The 19,110-nt window shown below is 53.8% G+C and overlaps 2 protein-coding genes and 1 long non-coding RNA gene across 6 annotated transcripts; 2 read left to right on the top strand and 1 right to left on the bottom strand.

The window, feature by feature from the left end:
• The first annotated feature begins 1,207 nt into the window (after positions 1-1,207).
• LOC139585808 (homeobox protein OTX2-like) lies at positions 1,208-4,693 on the top strand. Its single transcript, XM_071418771.1, has 3 exons — positions 1,208-1,276; positions 1,689-1,907; positions 3,463-4,693. Exons 1-3 carry the CDS (start codon positions 1,208-1,210, stop codon positions 4,093-4,095), a joined length of 921 nt encoding a protein of 306 aa, XP_071274872.1. The 3' UTR covers positions 4,096-4,693.
• Positions 4,694-6,866: 2,173 nt separating this feature from the next.
• On the bottom strand, positions 6,867-19,023 carry BCKDHA (branched chain keto acid dehydrogenase E1 subunit alpha). 4 transcript variants are annotated; one of them, XM_071418722.1, is made up of 10 exons: positions 18,888-19,023; positions 17,621-17,773; positions 17,156-17,242; positions 16,625-16,733; positions 15,820-15,981; positions 14,898-15,104; positions 13,394-13,535; positions 10,344-10,515; positions 7,522-7,652; positions 6,867-7,132 (listed from the first exon to the last, which is right to left on the bottom strand). In XM_071418722.1, exons 1-10 carry the CDS (start codon positions 18,957-18,959, stop codon positions 7,093-7,095), a joined length of 1,275 nt encoding a protein of 424 aa, XP_071274823.1. In that variant the 5' UTR covers positions 18,960-19,023; the 3' UTR covers positions 6,867-7,092. The 4 variants fall into 4 exon arrangements, with proteins under 4 accessions (XP_071274823.1, XP_071274826.1, XP_071274824.1 ...); XM_071418725.1 differs by lacking the exon at positions 15,820-15,981; XM_071418723.1 differs by lacking the exon at positions 6,867-7,132 and having other exon boundaries at positions 7,481-7,652.
• Positions 7,012-7,610, top strand: LOC139585781 (uncharacterized). Its single transcript, XR_011677302.1, has 2 exons — positions 7,012-7,132; positions 7,344-7,610. It is a non-coding gene; the product is annotated as an uncharacterized lncRNA (long non-coding RNA).
• Positions 19,024-19,110: the final 87 nt, after the last annotated feature.

The raw sequence follows: 19,110 nt of genomic DNA, 5'->3' as shown, positions 1-19,110 counted from the left end.
CAATGTCCCCCCCCAGTGTCCCCACCTTGTTCCCTTTGTGTCACCCCCTTTGTCCCCTCCATGTCCCCTTTGTGTCCCCCCCAATGTCCCCCCCAATGTCCCCTTTGTGTCACCCCCTTTGTCCCCTCCATGTCCCCCAATGTCCCCCCCAATGTCCCCTTTGTGTCACCCCCTTTGTCCCCTCCATGTCCCCCAATGTCCCCCAGTGTCCCCCCCAGTGTCCCCACCTTGTCCCCTCAGTGTCCCCCCCATATCCCCCCCACTGTCCCTTCTCTGTCCCCTCTCTGTCCCCCCCTTTTGTCCCCCCCTGTCCCCAGTGTCCCCCCCCGTGTGCCACCCCGGATTAGCCACCGGGCCACCAATGTCACCTCTGTCCCCTGGGGATTAGGGGGTGACATCACCGGGGGCTACTTAAGGCTCCCCCCGCCGCGGGGGTGCCTCCCCTGCCACCGTCGGTGCCACCGCCGGCGTCACCGTTGGCACTGTCACCGCGCCACCACCGTGGCACCATCGCTGCCGCCGGGCCACCTGCAGCCTTGTCACCGTGTCACCTGCGCAGGTACGGCCCTGGGGACACCCAGGGGGCCTTGGGGACAGGGGGACGGGGACACCATGGGGATGGGGACACCATGGGGATGGGGACATTGTGGGGGACACCAGGGCCTTGGGGACAGGGGGACGGGGACACCATGGGGATGGGGACAGGGGGACGGGGCCACCATGGGGATGGGGACACCATGGGGATGGGGACATTGTGGGGGACACCAGGGCCTTGGGGACAGGGGGACGGGGACACCATGGGGATGGGGACAGGGGGACGGGGCCACCATGGGGCTGGGGACATGGGGATGGGGCCACCATGGGGACATTGTGGGGGACATCGAGGGGCTTGGGGACATCATAGGGCCTTGCGGACAGGGGGACGGGGCCGCCATGGGGATGGGGACATGGGGATGGGGACACCAGGGCCTTGGGGACATGGGGACAGGGCCACCATGGGGACATTGGGGGGACACGGGAGGGGGGCTTGGGGACACTGGGGGACATTGGGGGGACATTGAGGACACTGCGGGGACACCTGTGGGGCTTGGGGACATCAGGAGGACACTGGGGGGGCCGAGGGGGTCGGTGCCAGCCCCGAGTGCCATCGGTGTCCCCTCATTGTCCCCTGATTGTCCCCTCATTGTCCCCAGGTGTCCCCGCCATGATGTCGTACCTGAAGCAGCCGCACTTTGGGGGCGTCCCCGGGCTGGGCCTGGAGCTGCTGCCCCCCCCCGTGGGGTACCCGGGTACCCCAAAATTTGGGGGGGGGGTCCTTGGAGGGGGGGGGGGTGGGGGGTCCCTCCCCAACCCCGGGGGTCTCTCCCCCATCCCCAATTCCCCATTCCCCAATCCCGGGGGTCTCTCCCCATTCCCCGGGGTCTCTCCCCATTCCCAGGGGTCCCTCCCCCCACTCCCCACCCTCGGGGGTCTCTCCCCATTCCCGGGGGTCCCTCCCCACTCCCGGGGGTCTCTCCCTCCATTCCCCACTCCCGGGGGTCTCTCCCCCATCCCCAATTCCCCATTCCCCAAATCCCGGGGGTCTCTCCCCCCATTCCCCAACCTTGGGAGTCCCTCCCCATTCTGGGGGGTCCGTCCCCACTCCCGGGGGTCCCTCCCCATTCCCGGGGGTCTCTCCCCATTCCCAGGGGTCTCTCCCCACCCCCGGGGGTCCCTCCCTCACTCCCCACCCCCGGGGGTCCCTGTGCCCCCCAGGCACCCCCCGCAAGCAGCGCCGGGAGCGCACGACGTTCACGCGGGCACAGCTGGACGTGCTGGAGGCGCTGTTCGCCAAGACGCGGTACCCGGACATCTTCATGCGCGAGGAGGTGGCGCTCAAAATCAACTTACCTGAGTCACGGGTGCAGGTGAGACACACCTGGGACAGGTGTGGGACAGGTGTGGGACAGACACAGGGACAGGGACAGGTGACACGCAGTACCCGGACATCTTCATGCGCGAGGAGGTGGCGCTCAAAATCAACCTGCCCGAGTCACGGGTGCAGGTGAGACACACCTGGGACAGGTGTGGGACAGGTGTGGGACAGGTGTGGGACAGGTGTGGGACAGACACAGGGACAGGGACAGGTGACACGCGGTACCCGGACATCTTCATGTGTGAGGAGGTGGTGCTCAAAATCAACTTACCTGAGTTACGGGTGCAGGTGAGACACACCTGGGACACACCTGGGGACACCTGGGACACACCTGGGACACACCTGGGACACACCTGGGGACACCTGGGACACACCTGGGACAGCTGGGACACACCTGGGACACACCCAGGACACCTGGGACACATCCGGGACAGCTGGGACACACCTGGGACACACCTGGGACACACCTGGGACACACCCGGGACACACCTGGGGTCACACCTGGGACACATGGACAGGGACGGGTGTGACACAGGTGTGACATGGGACAGGTGTGGCACACCTGAGGGGACAGCTCTGGGACACAGGGACAGGTGTGACACAGGTGTGACATGGGACACCTGGGACACCTGCAGGGCCAGGTGTGGGACACATGAACCCGGACAGGTGTGACAGGTGTGACACACCTGGGACAGGTATGGGACACCTGTGGGGACAGCTCTGGGACACAGGGACAGGTGTGACACAGGTGTGACATAGGTGTGACACAGGTGTGACATGGGACAGGTGTGGCACAGGAGGGGACACAGGGACAGCGGGGGCGGGGCAAGAGGAGCAGGTGAGTCCCAGGTGGGCGCAGGTGGGACAGGAGGGGCACCTCAATGTCACCGTGTGTCCCTTTTTGCCCCCCGTGCCTCAGTTTCCCCCCGTGTCCCCCCATGTCCCCCTGTGCCTCAGTTTCCCCCATGTCCCCCTGTGCCTCAGTTTCCTCGTGCCTCAGTTTCCCTTTTTCCCCCCGTGCCCCCACGTGCCTCAGTTTCCCTTTTTGCCCCCCATGTCCCCCCTGTGTCCCCCCGTACCTCAGTTTCCCTTTGTCGCCCCATGTCCCCCCCGTGCCTCAGTTTCCCCCCATGCCTCAGTTTCCCTTTCTGGCCCCCATGTCCCCCCGTGTCCCCCCGTGCCTCAGTTTCCCCCTGTGCCTCAGTTTCCCTTTTCCCCCTGTGTCTCCCCGTGCCTCAGTTTCCCTTTCTGCCCCCCGTGTCCCCCCGTGTCCCCCCGTGCCTCAGTTTCCCTTTGTCGCCCCGTGCCTCAGTTTCCCTTTCCGCCCCCCGTGTCCCCCTGTGTCCCCCCATGCCTCAGTTTCCCCCCGTGCCTCAGTTTCCCTTTGTCCCCCCCGTCCCCCCGTGTCCCCCCGTGCCTCAGTTTCCCCCCGTGCCTCAGTTTCCCTTTCCGCCCCCCGTGTCCCCCCGTGCCTCAGTTTCCCTTTGTCCCCCCGTGCCTCAGTTTCCCCCCGTGCCTCAGTTTCCCTTTCCCTCCCCGTTCCCCAGGTGTGGTTCAAGAACCGCCGCGCCAAGTGCCGCCAGCAGCAGCAGCAGCAGCAGCAGCAGCAGCAAACCCAGGGCGGCTCGGGCCCCCCCAAACCTCGCCCACCCCCCAAAAAGAAACCCTCCCCCCCCCAGGACCCCCCCGCCCCTCCCCCGTTCGCCCCCCAGACCCCGCCCCCGCCCCCCCCCGTGTCCATCTGGAGCCCCGCCCTGTCCCCGCCCCCCCCGCTCTGTGACCCCTCCTCCTGCGGGGTGGGGTCCCCGCCCCCCCCTTTCCGCCCCTTCCCCCCCTCGGGGGGCTTCGCCCAGGGGGGGTTCCCCGCCTACTTCGGGGTGGGGGCGGGGCTCGACCCTTACCTGTCCCCCCTGGCCCCGCCCCCTCCCCAGCTCGGGGGGGGGCTCAGCCCTTTGGGACCCCCCCCCCCAAATTTGGCCGCGTCCCCCGCGGGTTTCGGGGCGGGGGCGGCCCCGGGGCTGGGATTTGGGGCGGGGGCGGCCCCGGGGCTGGGATTTGGGGCGGGGGGCGAGTGCCTGGAGCTGAAGGAGGCGGCGGGGGGCGCCTGGAAGGTGAATTTGGGGCTGGGGGAGTGCCTGGAGCTGAAGGAGCCGAGCGGGTGGAAATTCCAGGTGTTGTAAGGCGGGGGGGGCGGCGCATTCTGGGGGGAAATCCCGGGAATCGGAGAGCCCGGAGCGTTCATTAATGATGGATCCAGGAGCGTTAATTAATGATGGATCCAGGAGCGTTAATTAATTATGGACCGGGAGCGCTAATTAATGATGGACCGGGAGCGTCAATTAATTATGGACCGGGATCGTTCATTAATTCCGGGGATTCTGGGGGGAAATGCCGGGAATCGGAGATCCCGGAGCGCTAATTAATGATGGATCGGAGCGTTCATTAATGATGGACCGAAGCGTTAATTAATGATGGATCGGAGCGTTAATTAATTATGGACCGGGAGCGTTCATTAATTCCGGGGATTATGGGGGGAAATGCTGGGAATCGGAGAGCCCGGAGCGCTAATTAATGATGGGCCGGGATCGTTCATTAATGATGGATTGGGATCGTTCATTAATTATGAACCAGGAGTGTTAATTAATGATGGACCGGGAGCGTTCATTAATGATGGACCGGGATCGCTAATTGATTCTGGGGGGAAATGCCGGGAATTGGAGAGCCCGGAGCGCTAATTAATGATGGATCGGAGCGTTAATTAATGATGGACCGGGATCGTTCATTAATGATGGATCAGAGCGTTCATTAATGATGGACCGGGATCGTTCATTAATTATGGTCCGGGATCGTTCATTAATTATGGACCGGGATCGTTCATTAATTCTGGATCATGATCGTTCATTAATTATGGACGGAGATCGTTCATTAATTATGGACCGGGATCGTTAATTAATTCTGGAGCGAGAATCGTTAATTAATTCCGGCGATTTTGGGGGGAATTCCCGGGAATTTCGGAGCCCGCAGCGGCGCACGGACAATGACGCGGATCGTCGTTAATTAATCGCGATCGTTAATTAATTCTGGACACGGATCGTTCGTCAGTTCTGGATCACGGGGCTTTAATTAATTGCCGGGATCACGGAGCGTTCATTAATTCTGGATCAAGGAGCGTTAATTAATGCCGGCGGTTTTGGGGGGAAATCCCGAGAATCGGAGAGCGCAGAGCGTTAATTAATTGGATTAATGAATTGCGGATCTTTAATTAATTGCCGGGATCGCGGACAATTACCGGGACACGAATCATCGTCAATTAATTACGGATCACAGATCGTTCATTAATTCCCGGATCGTTCATTAATTCCGGGACCACGCACAATTCCCGCCTGGAAATTCCTCCTGGAGAACCCGAAATTCCCGGAAAACCCAAAATTCCCGGAAAATGGACAAAATTCCCGGAAAATCCAAAATTCCCGAGGCGCGGAGGATCCCAGGAATTTTAGGGGGAAATCCCCGAATTTTTGGGTGATCCCAGAATTTTTGGGGTGATTCCCGAATTTTTTAAGGAATCCCCGAATTTTTTAAGGAATCCCCGCATTTTTTGGATCCTCAGATTTTTTAGGGAATCCCCGGATTTTTAAGGAATCCCCGGATTTTTTGTGGAATTCCCGAATTTTTAAGGAATCCCCGATTTTTTTTAGGGAATCCCCGGATTTTTAAGGAATCCCCGGATTTTTTTGGGATCCTCAGATTTTTTAGGGAATCCCCGAATTTTTGGGTGATCCCCGAATTTTTTAAGGAATCCCCGGATTTTTTTGGGAATTCCCGAATTTTTTAAAGGAATCCCCGGATTTTTTTGGGATCCTCAGATTTTTTAAGGAATCCCCGCATTTTTGGGGGAATCCCCGAATTTTTAAGGAATCCCCGATTTTTTTTTAGGGAGTCCCCGAATTTTTAAGGAATTCCCGAATTTTTAAGGAATCCCCGGATTTTTTTGGGATCCTCGGATTTTTCAGGGAATCCCCGGATTTTTTGGGGAATTCCCGAATTTTTGGGGGATTCCCGAATTTTTAAGGAATCCCGGAATTTTTTTTTGGCAATCCCGGGATTTTTGGGTGATTCCCGGATTTTTGAGGAATCCCCGGCCCCTCCTCCCATGGATCTCCCCCCTTCCCTCCCGGAAGGAAAAAAACCTGGAAAAGAGAAAATTCCAATTAAAAAAAACCCAAAAAAGTGCAAAAATGAGATGGCCTCGTTAATTAACGCTAATGAGGGGAACGGGGGTGGGGCCTCGTTAATTAACGCTAATGAGGGGAACGGGGGTGGGCCTCGTTAATTAACGCTAATGAGGGGAACGGGGGGGGGCGTGGCCGTGGCCATGAGGGGAATGGGCGTGGCTACGGCGAGGGGGCGTGGCCAATCGAATCCTTTATTTTTCCGTGGATTTGGGGTTTTTTGGGTGTTCCTGACATTCCCGGAGGTCTCAGATTCCACGGATCCAGCCCAAAATTCCTGGGATCGATTCCCAAAAATTCCTCGGATCCAATCCCAAAATTCCAGGGATTTATCCCAAAAATTCCGGGGATCTTTCCCCAAAATTCTGAGGCTCCTCCTCTCCGAAATGCCGTTTATTGAGGGCGATTTTGGGGGAGATCAGGGAATTCCAGGGATTTTTAGGGAATTCTATTTTTTTTTAGGGAATTCTCTTTTTTTTTAGGGAATTCTGGGATTTTTTTTAGGGAATCCCGAGGGTTTTTTTTTTTTTTTTTTTTTTAGGGAACTTCTGTGAATTCCAGAAATTTCTGGGATTGTTGGGGCGGGAAAGGCTCCCTGGGGGTCTCCAGGTGGGATCTGGGGTCAGATTTTGGGGCAGAATTGTGAAATCTCGGCATTTTCCCACAATTCCTGGTTTGTTTTTTGGGGTTTTTTTGTGGTTTTTTTCCCCAAAATTCCCGGTTTTTTCCCCAAAATTCCCATTTTTTCCCCAAAATTCCGGTTTTTCCCGTTATTTCTGGAACTGCTGCAGCGGGCAGTGCTCCCCGGGGGTTTCCAGCTGAGTTTTGGGGGCAGAATTGCGAAATCTCGTCATTTTTCCCCAGAATTCCCGGTTTTTTTCCCAAAATTCCCATTTTTTTCCCAAAATTCCCATTTTTTTCCCCCAAATCCCCGGTTTTTCCCGGTTATTTCTGGAACTGCTGCAGCGGGTAGTGCTCCCCGTAGGTTTCCAGCTGAGTTTTGGGGGTCAGATTTTGGGGCAGAATTGCGAAATCTCAGCATTTTCCCACAATTCCTGGTTCGTTTTTTGGGGTTTTTTTGTGGTTTTTTTCCCCAAAATTCCCGGGTTTTTTCCCAAAATTCCCGGTTTTTTCCCCAAAATTCCGGGTTTTCCCGTTATTTCTGGAACTGCTGCAGCGGGCAGCGCTCCCCGTAGGTCTCCAGGTGAGTTTTGGGGGCAGAATTGCGAAATTTCCTGGGGTTTTTTTGGTTTTTTGTTTGTTTTTTTCCCCAAAATTCCCATTTTTTTTCCCAAAATCCCCGTTTTTTCCCCCAAAATCCCGGTTTTTTCCCGTTATTTCTGGAACTGCTGGAGCGGGTAGTGCTCCCCGTAGGTCTCCAGGTGCCGCTGCAGCTCCTGGCGCTGCCGCCGCAGCCTCGGGGGCATTTCCAGGTAAACGTCGGAGAAAAGGAGGCGCGGGGGCGGCTTCGGCTCCCGCTCCGCCTGCTCGAACGCCTCCAGCACCTGCGGCACCGACCGCGGCTTTCAACCCCGAAAAGCCCCGGTTTCCGGCAAAAAAATCCCATTTTCCAGCAAAAAACCCCGATTTTCCAGCAAAAATCCTGATTTTGAAGAAAAAAATCCCCTTTTTCCAGCAAAATTCCCCGATTTTCCAGCAAAAATCCCGATTTTCCAGCAAAAAACCCGATTTTTCAGCCCAAATCCCCGATTTTCCAGCAAAAATCCCGATTTTTCAGCCCAAATCCCCGATTTTCCAGCAAAAATCCCGATTTTGAAGAAAAAAAATCCCCGTTTTCCAGCAAAAAAAACCCCGATTTTCCAGCCCAAATCCCCGATTTTCCAGCAAAAAACCCCGATTTTGAAGAAAAAATCCCCATTTTCCAGCCAAAATCCCCATTTTCCAGCCCAAATCCCCGATTTTCCAGCCCAAATTCCCCCGATTTCCCAGCAAAACCTCCCCATTTTCCAGCCCAAATTCCCGAATATTTCCAACCCAAATTCCGGATTTTCCAGCCAAAATTCCGGATTTTCCAGCAAAAATCACAATTTTGAAGAAAAAAAATCCCCGTTTTCCAGCAAAAAACCCCCCATTTTCCAGGAAAAATCCCCGATTTTCCAGCAAAATTTCCCCCGATTTTCCAGCCCAAATCCCCGATTTCCCAGCCAAAACCCCCGATTTTCCAGCAAAATTCCTCATTTTCCAGCCAAAATTCCCCGATTTTCCAGCCCAAATCCCCGATTTTCCAGCCCAAAATCCCGATTTTGAAGAAAAAAATCCCCATTTTCCAGCAAAAATTCCCGATTTTCCAGCCAAAACTCCCCCGATTTTCCAGCCCCAATCCCCGATTTTCCAGCAAAAATCCCCGATCTTCCAGCCCAAATCCCAGATTTTTCAGCCCAAATTCCCGATTTTCCACCCAAATCCCCGATTTCCAGCCCAAACCCCCGATTTTCCAGCAAAAATCCCCGATTTTCCAGCCCAAATTCCCAATTTTCCAGCCCAAATTCCCCCATTTTCCAGCAAAAAACCCCAATTTTCCAGCCCAAATTCCCAATTTTCCAGCCCAAATTCGCAGTTTTTTCGTCCGAATCGTGGATTTTTTCCCCAGCCCGAACTCCAGGATTTCCCACCCAAAAGCCCCCAAATCCCGAATTTTTCCAACCCCAAAATCCCCGAGATTCTGATCATTTCCCACCCCAAATCCCGATTTTTTCCCCCCCCAAAATTCAGATTTTTTTCCCAAAATCCCAATTTTTTTCCCACCACAAACCCCAATTTTTTTCCCCACCAAAAAAGCCCCAAAATCCTGAGTATTTCCCACTCCAAAAACCCCCAAAATCCCATTTTTTTTTCCCCAAAATCCCAATTTTTTCCCATTTTTTTCCCAAAAATCCCAATTTTTCCCCATTTTTTCCCAAAATCCCAATTTTTCACACCATTTTCCATGAGCTCTTCCTCCAGTCCCACTCCTGCTCATCCCACCAGCCCCGGTGCCCCAGGTACCGACCCCAAACCCCTTAAAAACCCCATTTTTTTCCCAAAAAACCCCATTTTTTTCCCCAAAATTCCATTTTTTTCCCATTCTTTCCCCAAAATCCCAATTTTTTTCCCAAAATCCCAATTTTTCAGACCATTTTTCTGGAGCTCTTCCTCCAGTCCCACTCCTGCTCATCCCACCAGCCCCAGTGCCCCAGGTACTCACCCCAAACCCCCCCAAATCCCAATTTTTTCCCATTTTTTCCCCAAAAAATCCCAATTTTTTTCCCAAAAAATCCCAATTTTTCCCCATTTTTTCCCAAAATCCCAATTTTTCACACCATTTTTCGTGAACTCTTCCTCCACTCCCGCTCCTGCTCATCCCACCAGCCCCGGTACCCCAGGTACTGACCCCAAACCCCTTAAAAACCCCATTTTTTTCCCAAAAACCCCATTTTTTTCCCCAAAATTCCCATTTTTTCCCAAAATCCCAATTTTTCACACCATTTTTCTGGAGCTCTTCCTCCAGTCCCACTCCTGCTCATCCCACCAGCCCCGGTGCCCAGGTACTGACCCCAAACCCCCCAAAAAATCCCATTTTTTTTCCCATTTTTTCCCCAAAAATCCCAATTTTTCCCCAAAATCCCAATTTTTTCCCCATTTTTTTCCCAAAATCCCGATTTTTCACACCATTTTCCGTGAGCTCTTCCTCCACTCCCACTCCTGCTCATCCCACCAGCCCCAGGTACTCACCCCAAACCCCCCAAAAAACCCCATTTTTTTCCCATTTTTTTCCCATTTTTTTCCCAAAAATCCCAATTTTTTCCCCATTTTTTCCCAAAATCTCCATTTTTCACACCATTTTGCGTGAGCTCTTCCTCCACTCTCGCTCCTGCTGCTCGTCCCACCAGCCCCGATGCCCCAGGTACCCACTCCAAACCCCCCAAAATCCCGAATTTTTACCCAAAAAACCCCATTTTTTTTCCCAAAATCCCAATTTTTTTCCCCAAAATCCCAATTTTTTTCCCAAAATCCCGATTTTTCACACCATTTTCCGTGAGCTCTTCCTCCACTCCCACTCCTGCTCATCCCACCAGCCCCAGGTACTCACCCCAAACCCCCCTTAAAAACCCCAATTTTTTCCCAAAAAACCCCATTTTTTTCCCCAAAATCCCAATTTTTTCCCCATTTTTTCCCAAAATCTCCATTTTTCACACCATTTTGCGTGAGCTCTTCCTCCAGTCGCGCTCCTGCTGCTCGTCCCACCAGCCCCGGTGGCCCAGGTAGTGGCGCAGGCGGGAGATGGGGTGGTCCTGCTTGTCCCAGTAATTCACCTCGTCCACCGAGCGGTACGCGGAGCTGTCGTCGCTCGTGCTGTGGTGCCCGATTCTGGGGGAAAAAACGGCGATTTTGGGAAAAAAAAAACGGAAAAAAATCCATGGGGAAATGGGGGAAAAAACTCCGAGATTTGGGGAAAAAACGGGGGAAAAATGGGGAAAAATTAATGGGAAATACAGGGGAAAATCTCAGTGCTATGGGGAGTTGTTGCTTGTGCTGTGGTGGCCGATTCTGGGGGAAAAAACGGCGATTTTGGGAAAAAAATCCGGAAAAAAATCCGTGGGGAAATGGGGGAAAAACTCTGAGATTTTGGGAAGAAACGGGGAAAAATTAATGGGAAATACAGGGGGAAAATCTCAGTCACATGGGGGGTTGTTGCTTGTGCTGTGGTGGCCAATTCTGGGGTAAAAAACGGCGATTTTGGGAAAAAAATCCGGGGAAAAATCCGTGGGGAAATGGGGGAAAAAACTCCGAGATTTGGGGAAAAAACGGGGGAAAAACGGGGAAAAATTAATGGGAAATACAGGGGAAAATCTCAGTGCTATGGGGAGTTGTTGCTTGTGCTGTGGTGGCCGATTCTGGGGTAAAAACCGGCGATTTTGGGAAAAAAATCCGGGAAAAAATCTGTGGGGAAATGGGGGAAAATCTCTGAGATTTTGGGAAGAAACGGGGAAAAATTAATGGGAAATAGAGGGGGAAAATCCGAGCTGTACATGGAGTTGTTGTCACTCGTGCTGTGGTGGCCGATTCTGGGGTAAAAAATGGCGATTTTGGGAAAAAAAATCCGGGGAAAAATCCGTGGGGAAATGGGGAAAAACCTCCGAGATTTGGGGAAAAAACGGGGGAAAAATGGGGAAAAATTAATGGGAAATACAGGGGAAAATCTCAGTGCTATGGGGAGTTGTTGCTTGTGCTGTGGTGGCCGATTCTGGGGGAAAAAACGGCGATTTTGGGAAAAAAATCCGGAAAAAAATCCGTGGGGAAATGGGGGAAAAACTCTGAGATTTTGGGAAGAAACGGGGAAAAATTAATGGGAAATACAGGGGGAAAATCTCAGTCACATGGGGGGTTGTTGCTCGTGCTGTGGTGGCCAATTCTGGGGGGAAAAAAACGGCGATTTTGGGAAAAAAATCCGGGGAAAAATCCGTGGGGAAATGGGGAAAAAACTCTGATATTTGGGGGAAAATTAATGGGAAATACAGGGGGAAATCCAAGCTGTACATGGAGTTGTTGTCACTCGTGCTGTGGTGGCCGATTCTGGGGGAAAAAATGGCGATTTTGGGAAAAAAATCAGGGGAAAAATCCGTGGGGAAATGGGGAAAAACCTCCGAGATTTGGGGAAAAAACGGGGGAAAAATGGGGAAAAATTAATGGGAAATACAGGGGAAATCTCAGTGCTATGGGGAGTTGTTGCTTGTGCTGTGGTGGCCGATTCTGGGGGAAAAAACGGCGATTTTGGGAAAAAAATCCGGGGAAAAATCCGTGGGGAAATGGGGGAAAAACTCCAAGATTTGGGGGAAAAAAAGGGGAAAAATTAAAGGGAAATACAGGGGGAAATCCGAGCTGTACATGGAGTTGTTGTCACTCGTGCTGTGGTGGCCAATTCTGGGGGAAAAAACGGCGATTTTGGGAAAAAAAAACGGAAAAAAATCCATGGGGAAATGGGGGAAAAAACTCCGAGATTTGGGGAAAAAACGGGGGAAAAACGGGGAAAAATTAATGGGAAATACAGGGGAAATCTCAGTCACATGGGGAGTTGTTGTTGCTCGTGCTGTGGTGGCCAATTCTGGGGTAAAAAACGGCGATTTTGGGAAAAAAATCCGGGGGAAAATCCATGGGGAAATGGGGAAAAACTCTGAGATTTTGGGAAGAAACGGGGAAAAATTAATGGGAAATACAGGGGGAAATCCGAGCTGTACATGGAGTTGTTGTCACTCGTGCTGTGGTGGCCGATTCTGGGGAAAAAACGGCGATTTTGGGAAAAAAATCCGGGGGAAAATCCGTGGGGAAATGGGGGAAAAGATCCGGGAAAAATTCCATGGGAAATGGGGGGAAAAAATGGGAAAAATCCATCAGGAATGGGGAAAATTCAAGCGCTATGTGGAGCTGTCGTCACTCGTGCTGTGGTGCCCGATTCTGGGGGAAAAAACGGCGATTTTGGGAAAAAAATCAGATTTTTTTTAAAAAAAAAGTGAATTTTTTTGGAAAAAAAAAGTGAATTTTTTGGGAAAAAAAAGCGGATTTTTTTGGATAAAAAATCGGATTTTTTTTGATAAAAAATCGGATTTTTTTAATAAAAAAATCAGATTTATTTGGATAAAAAATCTGATTTTTTTTGGATAAAAAAATCAGATTTCTTTTGGACAAAAAATCGGATTTTTTTGGATAAAAAATCGGATTTCTTTGGATAAAAAATCTGATTTTTTTTGGATAAAAAAATCAGATTTCTTTTGGACAAAAAATCGTATTTTTTTGGACAAAAAATCGGATTTTTTTAGTTAAAAAATCGGATTTTTTTTGGATAAAAAATCGGATTTCTTTGGATAAAAAAATCAGATTTCTTTTGGACAAAAAATCGGATTTTTTTGGACAAAAATTCGGATTTTTTTAGTTAAAAAATCGGATTTTTTTTGGATAAAAAATCGGATTTTTTTGGACAAAAAAACCTGATTTCTTTGGATAAAAAATCGGATTTTTTTGGATAAAAAATTGCATTTCTTCGGATAAAAAAAATCAGATTTTTTTGGGGGGGAAAAAAAGCTGATTTTTTGGGGGGAAAATCGGATTTTTTGGGGGAAAAAAATCGGATTTTTTTAGTTAAAAAATCGGATTTTTTTGGATAAAAAATCGGATTTTTTGGGGGGAAAAAAAGCTGATTAATTTTTTTTTCCTTTTTTTTTTTGGGGGGGGTAAATCTCTGTTTCCCCACCTGTAGGTCATGGCCTCGATGAGGAAGGGCTGGTTCTCGGCCACCGCGCGCCGCCGGGCCTCGCGCGTGGCGTTGTAGACGGCGAAAACGTCGTTGCCGTCGACGCGGATGGAGAGCAGCCCATAGCCGGGACCCCGAGCGGCTGGCGGGGGATAAACGGGTCAGGGTTTGGGGGAAAAAACTCCAGATTTGGGGGGGTTTGTGTCCGCAGTGAGAGAGGGGGGAAAACGCTGGGGTTTGGGGGGAAAATGCCAAAAAACTCTGGGATTTGGGGTTTCCCTCCTTGCTGGAAGCTCAAAATCCCAAAATTGGCGTACCAAAATCCCAAAATTGGCATCACAAATCCCAAAATTGGTGTCCCAAAATTGGCGTCACAAAATCCCCAAACTTGGTGTCCCAAAAATCCCGGGCATTTGTGTCTCAAAATCCCAAAATTGGTGTCACAAAACTCGGGGCATTTGTGTCTCAAAATCCCAAAATTGGTGTCCTAAAATCCCAAAATTGGTGTCCTAAAATCCCAAAATTGGCGTCACAAAATCCCAAAATTGGCGTCACAAAATCCCAAAAATTGGTGTCACAAAGTCCCAGGGATTGCTTTCCCAAAATCCCAAACAAATCCCGGGGATTTGTGTCCCAAAATCCCAAAATTGGTGTCCCAAAAATCCCAGGGATTTGTGTCTCAAAATCCCCAAATCTGTGTTCCAAAATCCCCAAAATTGGTGTCCCAAAATCCCAGGGATTTGTGTCTCAAAATCAAATCCCAAAACTGGTGTCCCAAAATCCCCAAACTTGTGTCCCAAAAATCCCCGGGATTTGTGTCCCAAAGTCCCAGAATTCGGGGCATTTGTGCCTCAAAAATCCCAAAATTGGTGCCCTAAAATCCCAAAATTGGCGTCACAAAATCCCAAACTTGGTGTCCCAAAAATCCCGGGGATTTGTGTCTCAAAATCCCAAAATTGGTGTCCTAAAATCCCAAAATTGGTGTCCTAAATTCCCAGAAATCTCCTGCCCAAAATCCTCAGATATTTCCCCCCAAAAATCCTGGGGATTTTTTTCCCAAATTCCCAGGAATCTCCTGTCCCAAAAACCCCTCAAAATGCCCCAAAACACCCAAAACGACCCCAAATCTCCCCAGAATGCCCCAAATTTCGGGATTTTTGGGTTTCCTACCAATCCCATCGCCGCGGTACTGCTCGGAGGTGGGCGTGGAGATGGCGTAGCCGTTGTTGCGGCAGAAGAAGACGATGGGGCCAACCAAAACCCCCCAAAACACCCCAAAACCACAAAAACACCCCAAATCTCCCCAAAACACCCCAAATTTCGGGATTTTTGGGTTCCCCACCAATTCCATCCCTGCCATACTACTTGGAGGTTGGCATGGAGATGGCGCAGCCGTTGTCGCGGCAGAAGAAGACGATGGGGCCAACCAAAACCCCCCAAAACCACAGAAACACCCCAAAACAGCCCAGAATGCCCCAAATTTCGGGATTTTTGGGTTCCCTACCGATCCCATCGCCGCGGTACTGCTCGGAGGTGGGCGTGGAGATGGCGTAGCCGTTGTTGCGGCAGAAGAAGACGATGGGGCACTCGAGGGTGGCGGCGAAGTTGAAGCCGGCGTGGGCGTCGCCCTCGCTGGCCGCGCCCTCCCCGAAGTAGCAAACCACGGCCCGGCTGGCGTCGGCGCGCTTGATGGCGTAGGCCGCGCCCACGGCTGGGGGAAAAACGCGGGATTTCGGGAAAAAACAATGGTGAGAAGGGTTTGGGGTGGGAGGATTTGGGGGAAAAAATGGGGATTTTGGGGGAAAAATGAGAAGATTTTAGGGTGGGTTGGATGGGAGGATCTGGAGGATAAGAGGGGGGTTTCTGGAAAAAAATGAGAAAATTTTGGGTTGGGAGGGATGGGAGGATTTGGGGAAAAAAGGGGGATTTGGGGGAAAAAATGAGAAAATTTTAGGTTGGGTTGGATGGCGGATTTGGGGGAAAAATGAGAAGATTTTAGGGTGGGAGGAATGGGGGGATTTGGGGGGAAAAAAAAGAAAATTTCAGGTTGGGAGAGATGGGAGGATCTGGGGGAAAAATGAGAATATTTTAGGTTGGGAGAGATGGGAGGATCTGGGGGAAAAATGAGAAGATTTTAGGTTGGGGAAAAAAGGCCAGGAATTGGGGGAGAAAAGGGGAAATTTGGTGAAAAAAAGGGGGGGGAAAAGGGGGAAATTTTGAGGTAAAAAACGGAGGAAAAAAAGGAGAGGAATTTTCGAGGAAAAAATGGGAAGTTTGGGGGAAAATGGGGGGGCGGAAAAGGGGGAGGAATTTGAGTAAAAAAAAAGCGAAAATTCTGGGGGAGGGGGGAAAAGGGAAAAAAAAGGGGTGGGGAAAGAGCGGAAGATTTGGGTTAAAAAGGGCGAGTTTGAGGTCAGGCGCGTCACCTTGTGGGATCTGCGTGGCCAGCGGGGAGGAGATGGTGACAAAATGGCGCTCGGGGCAGCCGTAGTGCACGGGCATCTGGCGGCCCTTGCCGGGGTCGCGCGCGTTGCCGTAGCACTGGGCCATGAACAGCTCCAGGGGGTACCCGCGGTACAGCAGCACACCTGGGGCACAGGTACAGCCTCACCTGAGTCACACCTGAGACACACCTGTGACACCTGGGTTACACCTGTGTCACACCTGTGTCACCTGTTCTAACCCTGACCAGCTCCAGGGGTACCCGCGGTACAGCAGCACACCTGGGGATGCAGGTACAGCCTCACCTGAGACACACCTGGGTAACGCCTGTGTCACACCTGTCACACCTGTGTCACCTCTGTCACCATGGAACCCCTCCCCAGGGCACCCTGAACAGTTCCAGGGGTATCCCTGGTACAGCAGCACACCTGGGGACACAGGTACAGCCTCACCTGAGTCACCTGTGTCACACCTGAGTCACACCTGTGTCACACCTGGGTAACGCCTGTGTCACCTGTTCTAACCCTGAACAGCTCCAGGGGTACCCGTGGTACAGCAGCACACCTGGGGACACAGGTACAGCCTCACCTGAGTCACACCTGAGACACACCTGGGTAACGTCTGTGTCACACCTGGGTAACACCTGTCACACCTGGGTAATGCCTGTGTCACACCTGGGTAACGCCTGTGTCACCTGTTCTAACCCTGAACAGCTCCAGGGGGTACCCCCGGTACAGCAGCACACCTGGGGGCGCAGGTACAGCCTCACCTGGCACACCTGGGCCTCACCTGCCTCGCGGTACTGCCCGAACACCAGGTCGGCATCGTCCAGGGCGGCGGCGCTGCCCACGTGCGTCCCCTCCTCGCCGTAGTTGGTCATGTAGAACGAGATCCGGCCCTGCGCAGGTGGGACACAGGTGGGACACAGGTGGGACACAGGTGAGACACAGGTGAGACACAGGTGAGACACAGGTGGGACACACGTGAGACACAGGTGGGACACAGGTGGGACACAGGTGATTCCCCCAGGGAAACCCCAGGTGAGCCCCCAGGTGAGCCCAGGTGGGCACAGGTGAGCTCAACCCCCCCAGGTGAGCTCCACCCCTCCAGGTGAGCTCCACCGCTCCAGATGAGCTCAGCCCCCCCAGGTGAGCTCCGCCCCTAGGTGAGCTCTGCCCCAGGTGAGCTCCACCCCTCCAGGTGAGCTCCGCCCCTAGGTGAGCTCTGCCCCAGGTGAACTCCACCGCTCCAGGTGAGCTCCACCGCTCCAGGTGAGCTCCACCGCTCCAGATAGGCTCCGCCCCCCCAGGTGAGGCTCACCTGTCGCTGGGACTCGTACAGGATCCTGTCCATGGTGTTGAGCAGCGTCATCGTCTTGTAGAGCTTCAGCACCTTCTCCTTGGGCAGCTGCGGGACAGGTGCGACAGGTGAGGGACACCTGGGCAGGTGGGACATCTGTCCCATGCGTCACCTGTCCCAGGTGTGTCACCTGTCCCAGGTGTTTCTCAGGAGTGTCACCTGTCCCAGGTGTGTGTCACCTGTCCCAGGTGTGTTACCTGGGGGTCCTCACTGTCCCGGATCACCTGTCCCTGCCTGTCCATCACCCGGTACACCGGGATCCCGGCTGTGTCACCTGTCCCAGGTGTGTGTTACCTGTCCCAGGTGTATCTCAGGTGTGTCACCTCACCTGTCCCAGGTGTGTGTCACCTGTCCCAGGTGTGTGTTACCTGTCCCAGGTGTATCTCAGGTGTGTGTCACCTGTCCCAGGTGTGTCACCTGTCTCACCTGGGGGTCCTCGCTGTCCCGGATCACCTGTCCCTGCCTGTCCATCACCCGGTACACCGGGATCCCAGCCAGCACCTGGGGCTGGATGAACTCGAGGCGTTCGGCGAACTCGGCCGAGGCTCCGGGGAACTGCGGCCGCTCCTCGGGGGAGCCCTGGGGACAATGGGGACACTGGGGTGGCACTGGGGACATTGGGGACAATGGGGACAATGGGGACACTGGGGACACGAGGGGACAGTGGGGACACTGGGGTGGCACTGGGGACATTGGGGACATTGGGGACACTGGGAACTGCGGCCGCTCCTCGGGGGAGCCCTGGGGACATTGGGTGGCATCAGGGTGGCATCAGGGACATGGGGGACACCGGGAACTGCGGCCGCTCCTCGGGGGAGCCCTGGGGACAATGGGGGTGGCATCAGAGTGGCACTGGGGTGGCACTGGGGACACTGGGACAGCAGGGGTGGCACCGGGGACACGTGGACATGGGGACAGCAGGGACAGCACAGGTGGCACGGGGGACATGGGTGGCCCTGGGGACTGGGGTGGCATCAGGGACAACAGGGACATGGGGACTCCTGGGTGCCCTGCCTGTCTCCCCTCTCTGTCCCCCCCTATGTCCCCAAGTGTCCCCTCTGTGTCCCCCCTCCCTGTCCCCTCCCTGTCCCCTCAGTGTCACCCCCCAGTGTCCCCCAATGTCCCCTCTCTGTCCCCCCCTATGTCCCCAAGTGTCCCCTCTGTCCCCCCTCCCTGTCCCCTCCCTGTCCCCTCAGTGTCACCCCCCAGTGCCACCCCCAATGTCCCCTCTTTGTCCCCCCCAATGTCCCCAAGTGTCCCCTCTGTGTCCCCTCCCTGTCCCCTCAGTGTCACCCCCAATGTCCCCCCCAATGTCCCCTCTCTGTCCCCCCAAAGTCCCCAAGTGTCCCCTCTGTGTCCCCTCCCTGTCCCCTCAGTGTCACCCCCAATGTCCCCCCCAATGTCCCCTCTTTGTCCCCCCCAATGTCCCCAAGTGTCCCCTCTGTGTCCCCTCCCTGTCCCCTCAGTGTCACCCCCAATGTCCCCCCCCAATGTCCCCAAGTGTCCCCTCTGTCCCCCCTCCCTGTCCCCTCCCTGTCCCCTCAGTGTCACCCCCCAGTGCCCCCCAATGTCCCCTCTTTGTCCCCCCCAATGTCCCCAAGTGTCCCCTCTGTGTCCCCTCCCTGTCCCCTCAGTGTCACCCCCCAATGTCCCCCCCCAATGTCCCCTCTCTGTCCCCCCTGTCCCCACTCACGGTCCCCAGGAGCCGCCTCGGGACGAGCCCCAGGAGCCGCCGCCGCCACCGCAGCGCCCGCAGCGCCGCCATCTTCCCTGGGGGCGTGGCCTAGCGCCGTGCCGAGCGCTGATTGGCTGCTAGGGGGGCGGTGGAGCGGCCCCAGGGATCTGATTGGCTGCGCGGCCTGAGGGGGGAGCCACGCCCCTGGTGCCCTTATAGGGGAATGGTATGGCCACGCCCA

The sequence above is a fragment of the Agelaius tricolor genome, unplaced genomic scaffold (assembly GCF_023055355.1).
Source record: "Agelaius tricolor isolate 1412-34295 unplaced genomic scaffold, bAgeTri1.0.p SCAF_90, whole genome shotgun sequence".
NCBI classification, from domain to species: Eukaryota; Metazoa; Chordata; class Aves; order Passeriformes; family Icteridae; genus Agelaius; species Agelaius tricolor.
This window is presented reverse-complemented; position numbering and strand designations above follow the sequence as displayed.

What these genes read in the sequence shown, in the direction of transcription:
- LOC139585808 (XM_071418771.1), top strand. Translation starts at nt 1,208, where the DNA reads ATGTCGTACCTGAAGCAGCCGCACTTTGGGGGCGTCCCCGGGCTGGGC. An exon ending in TGGAGCTGCTGCCCCCCCCC is followed by an intron (nt 1,277 to 1,688) that starts GTGGGGTACCCG and finishes CCCCATTCCCAG; the next exon opens with GGGTCTCTCCCCACCCCCGG. An exon ending in TACCTGAGTCACGGGTGCAG is followed by an intron (nt 1,908 to 3,462) that starts GTGAGACACACC and finishes CCCGTTCCCCAG; the next exon opens with GTGTGGTTCAAGAACCGCCG.
- BCKDHA (XM_071418722.1), bottom strand. Translation starts at nt 18,959, where the DNA reads ATGGCGGCGCTGCGGGCGCTGCGGTGGCGGCGGCGGCTCCTGGGGCTC. An exon ending in GGGACAGCGAGGACCCCCAG is followed by an intron (nt 17,243 to 17,620) that starts GTGAGACAGGTG and finishes CCTGTCCCGCAG; the next exon opens with CTGCCCAAGGAGAAGGTGCT. An exon ending in GGAAGAGCTCACGCAAAATG is followed by an intron (nt 7,653 to 10,343) that starts GTGTGAAAAATG and finishes TCGGTGCCGCAG; the next exon opens with GTGCTGGAGGCGTTCGAGCA.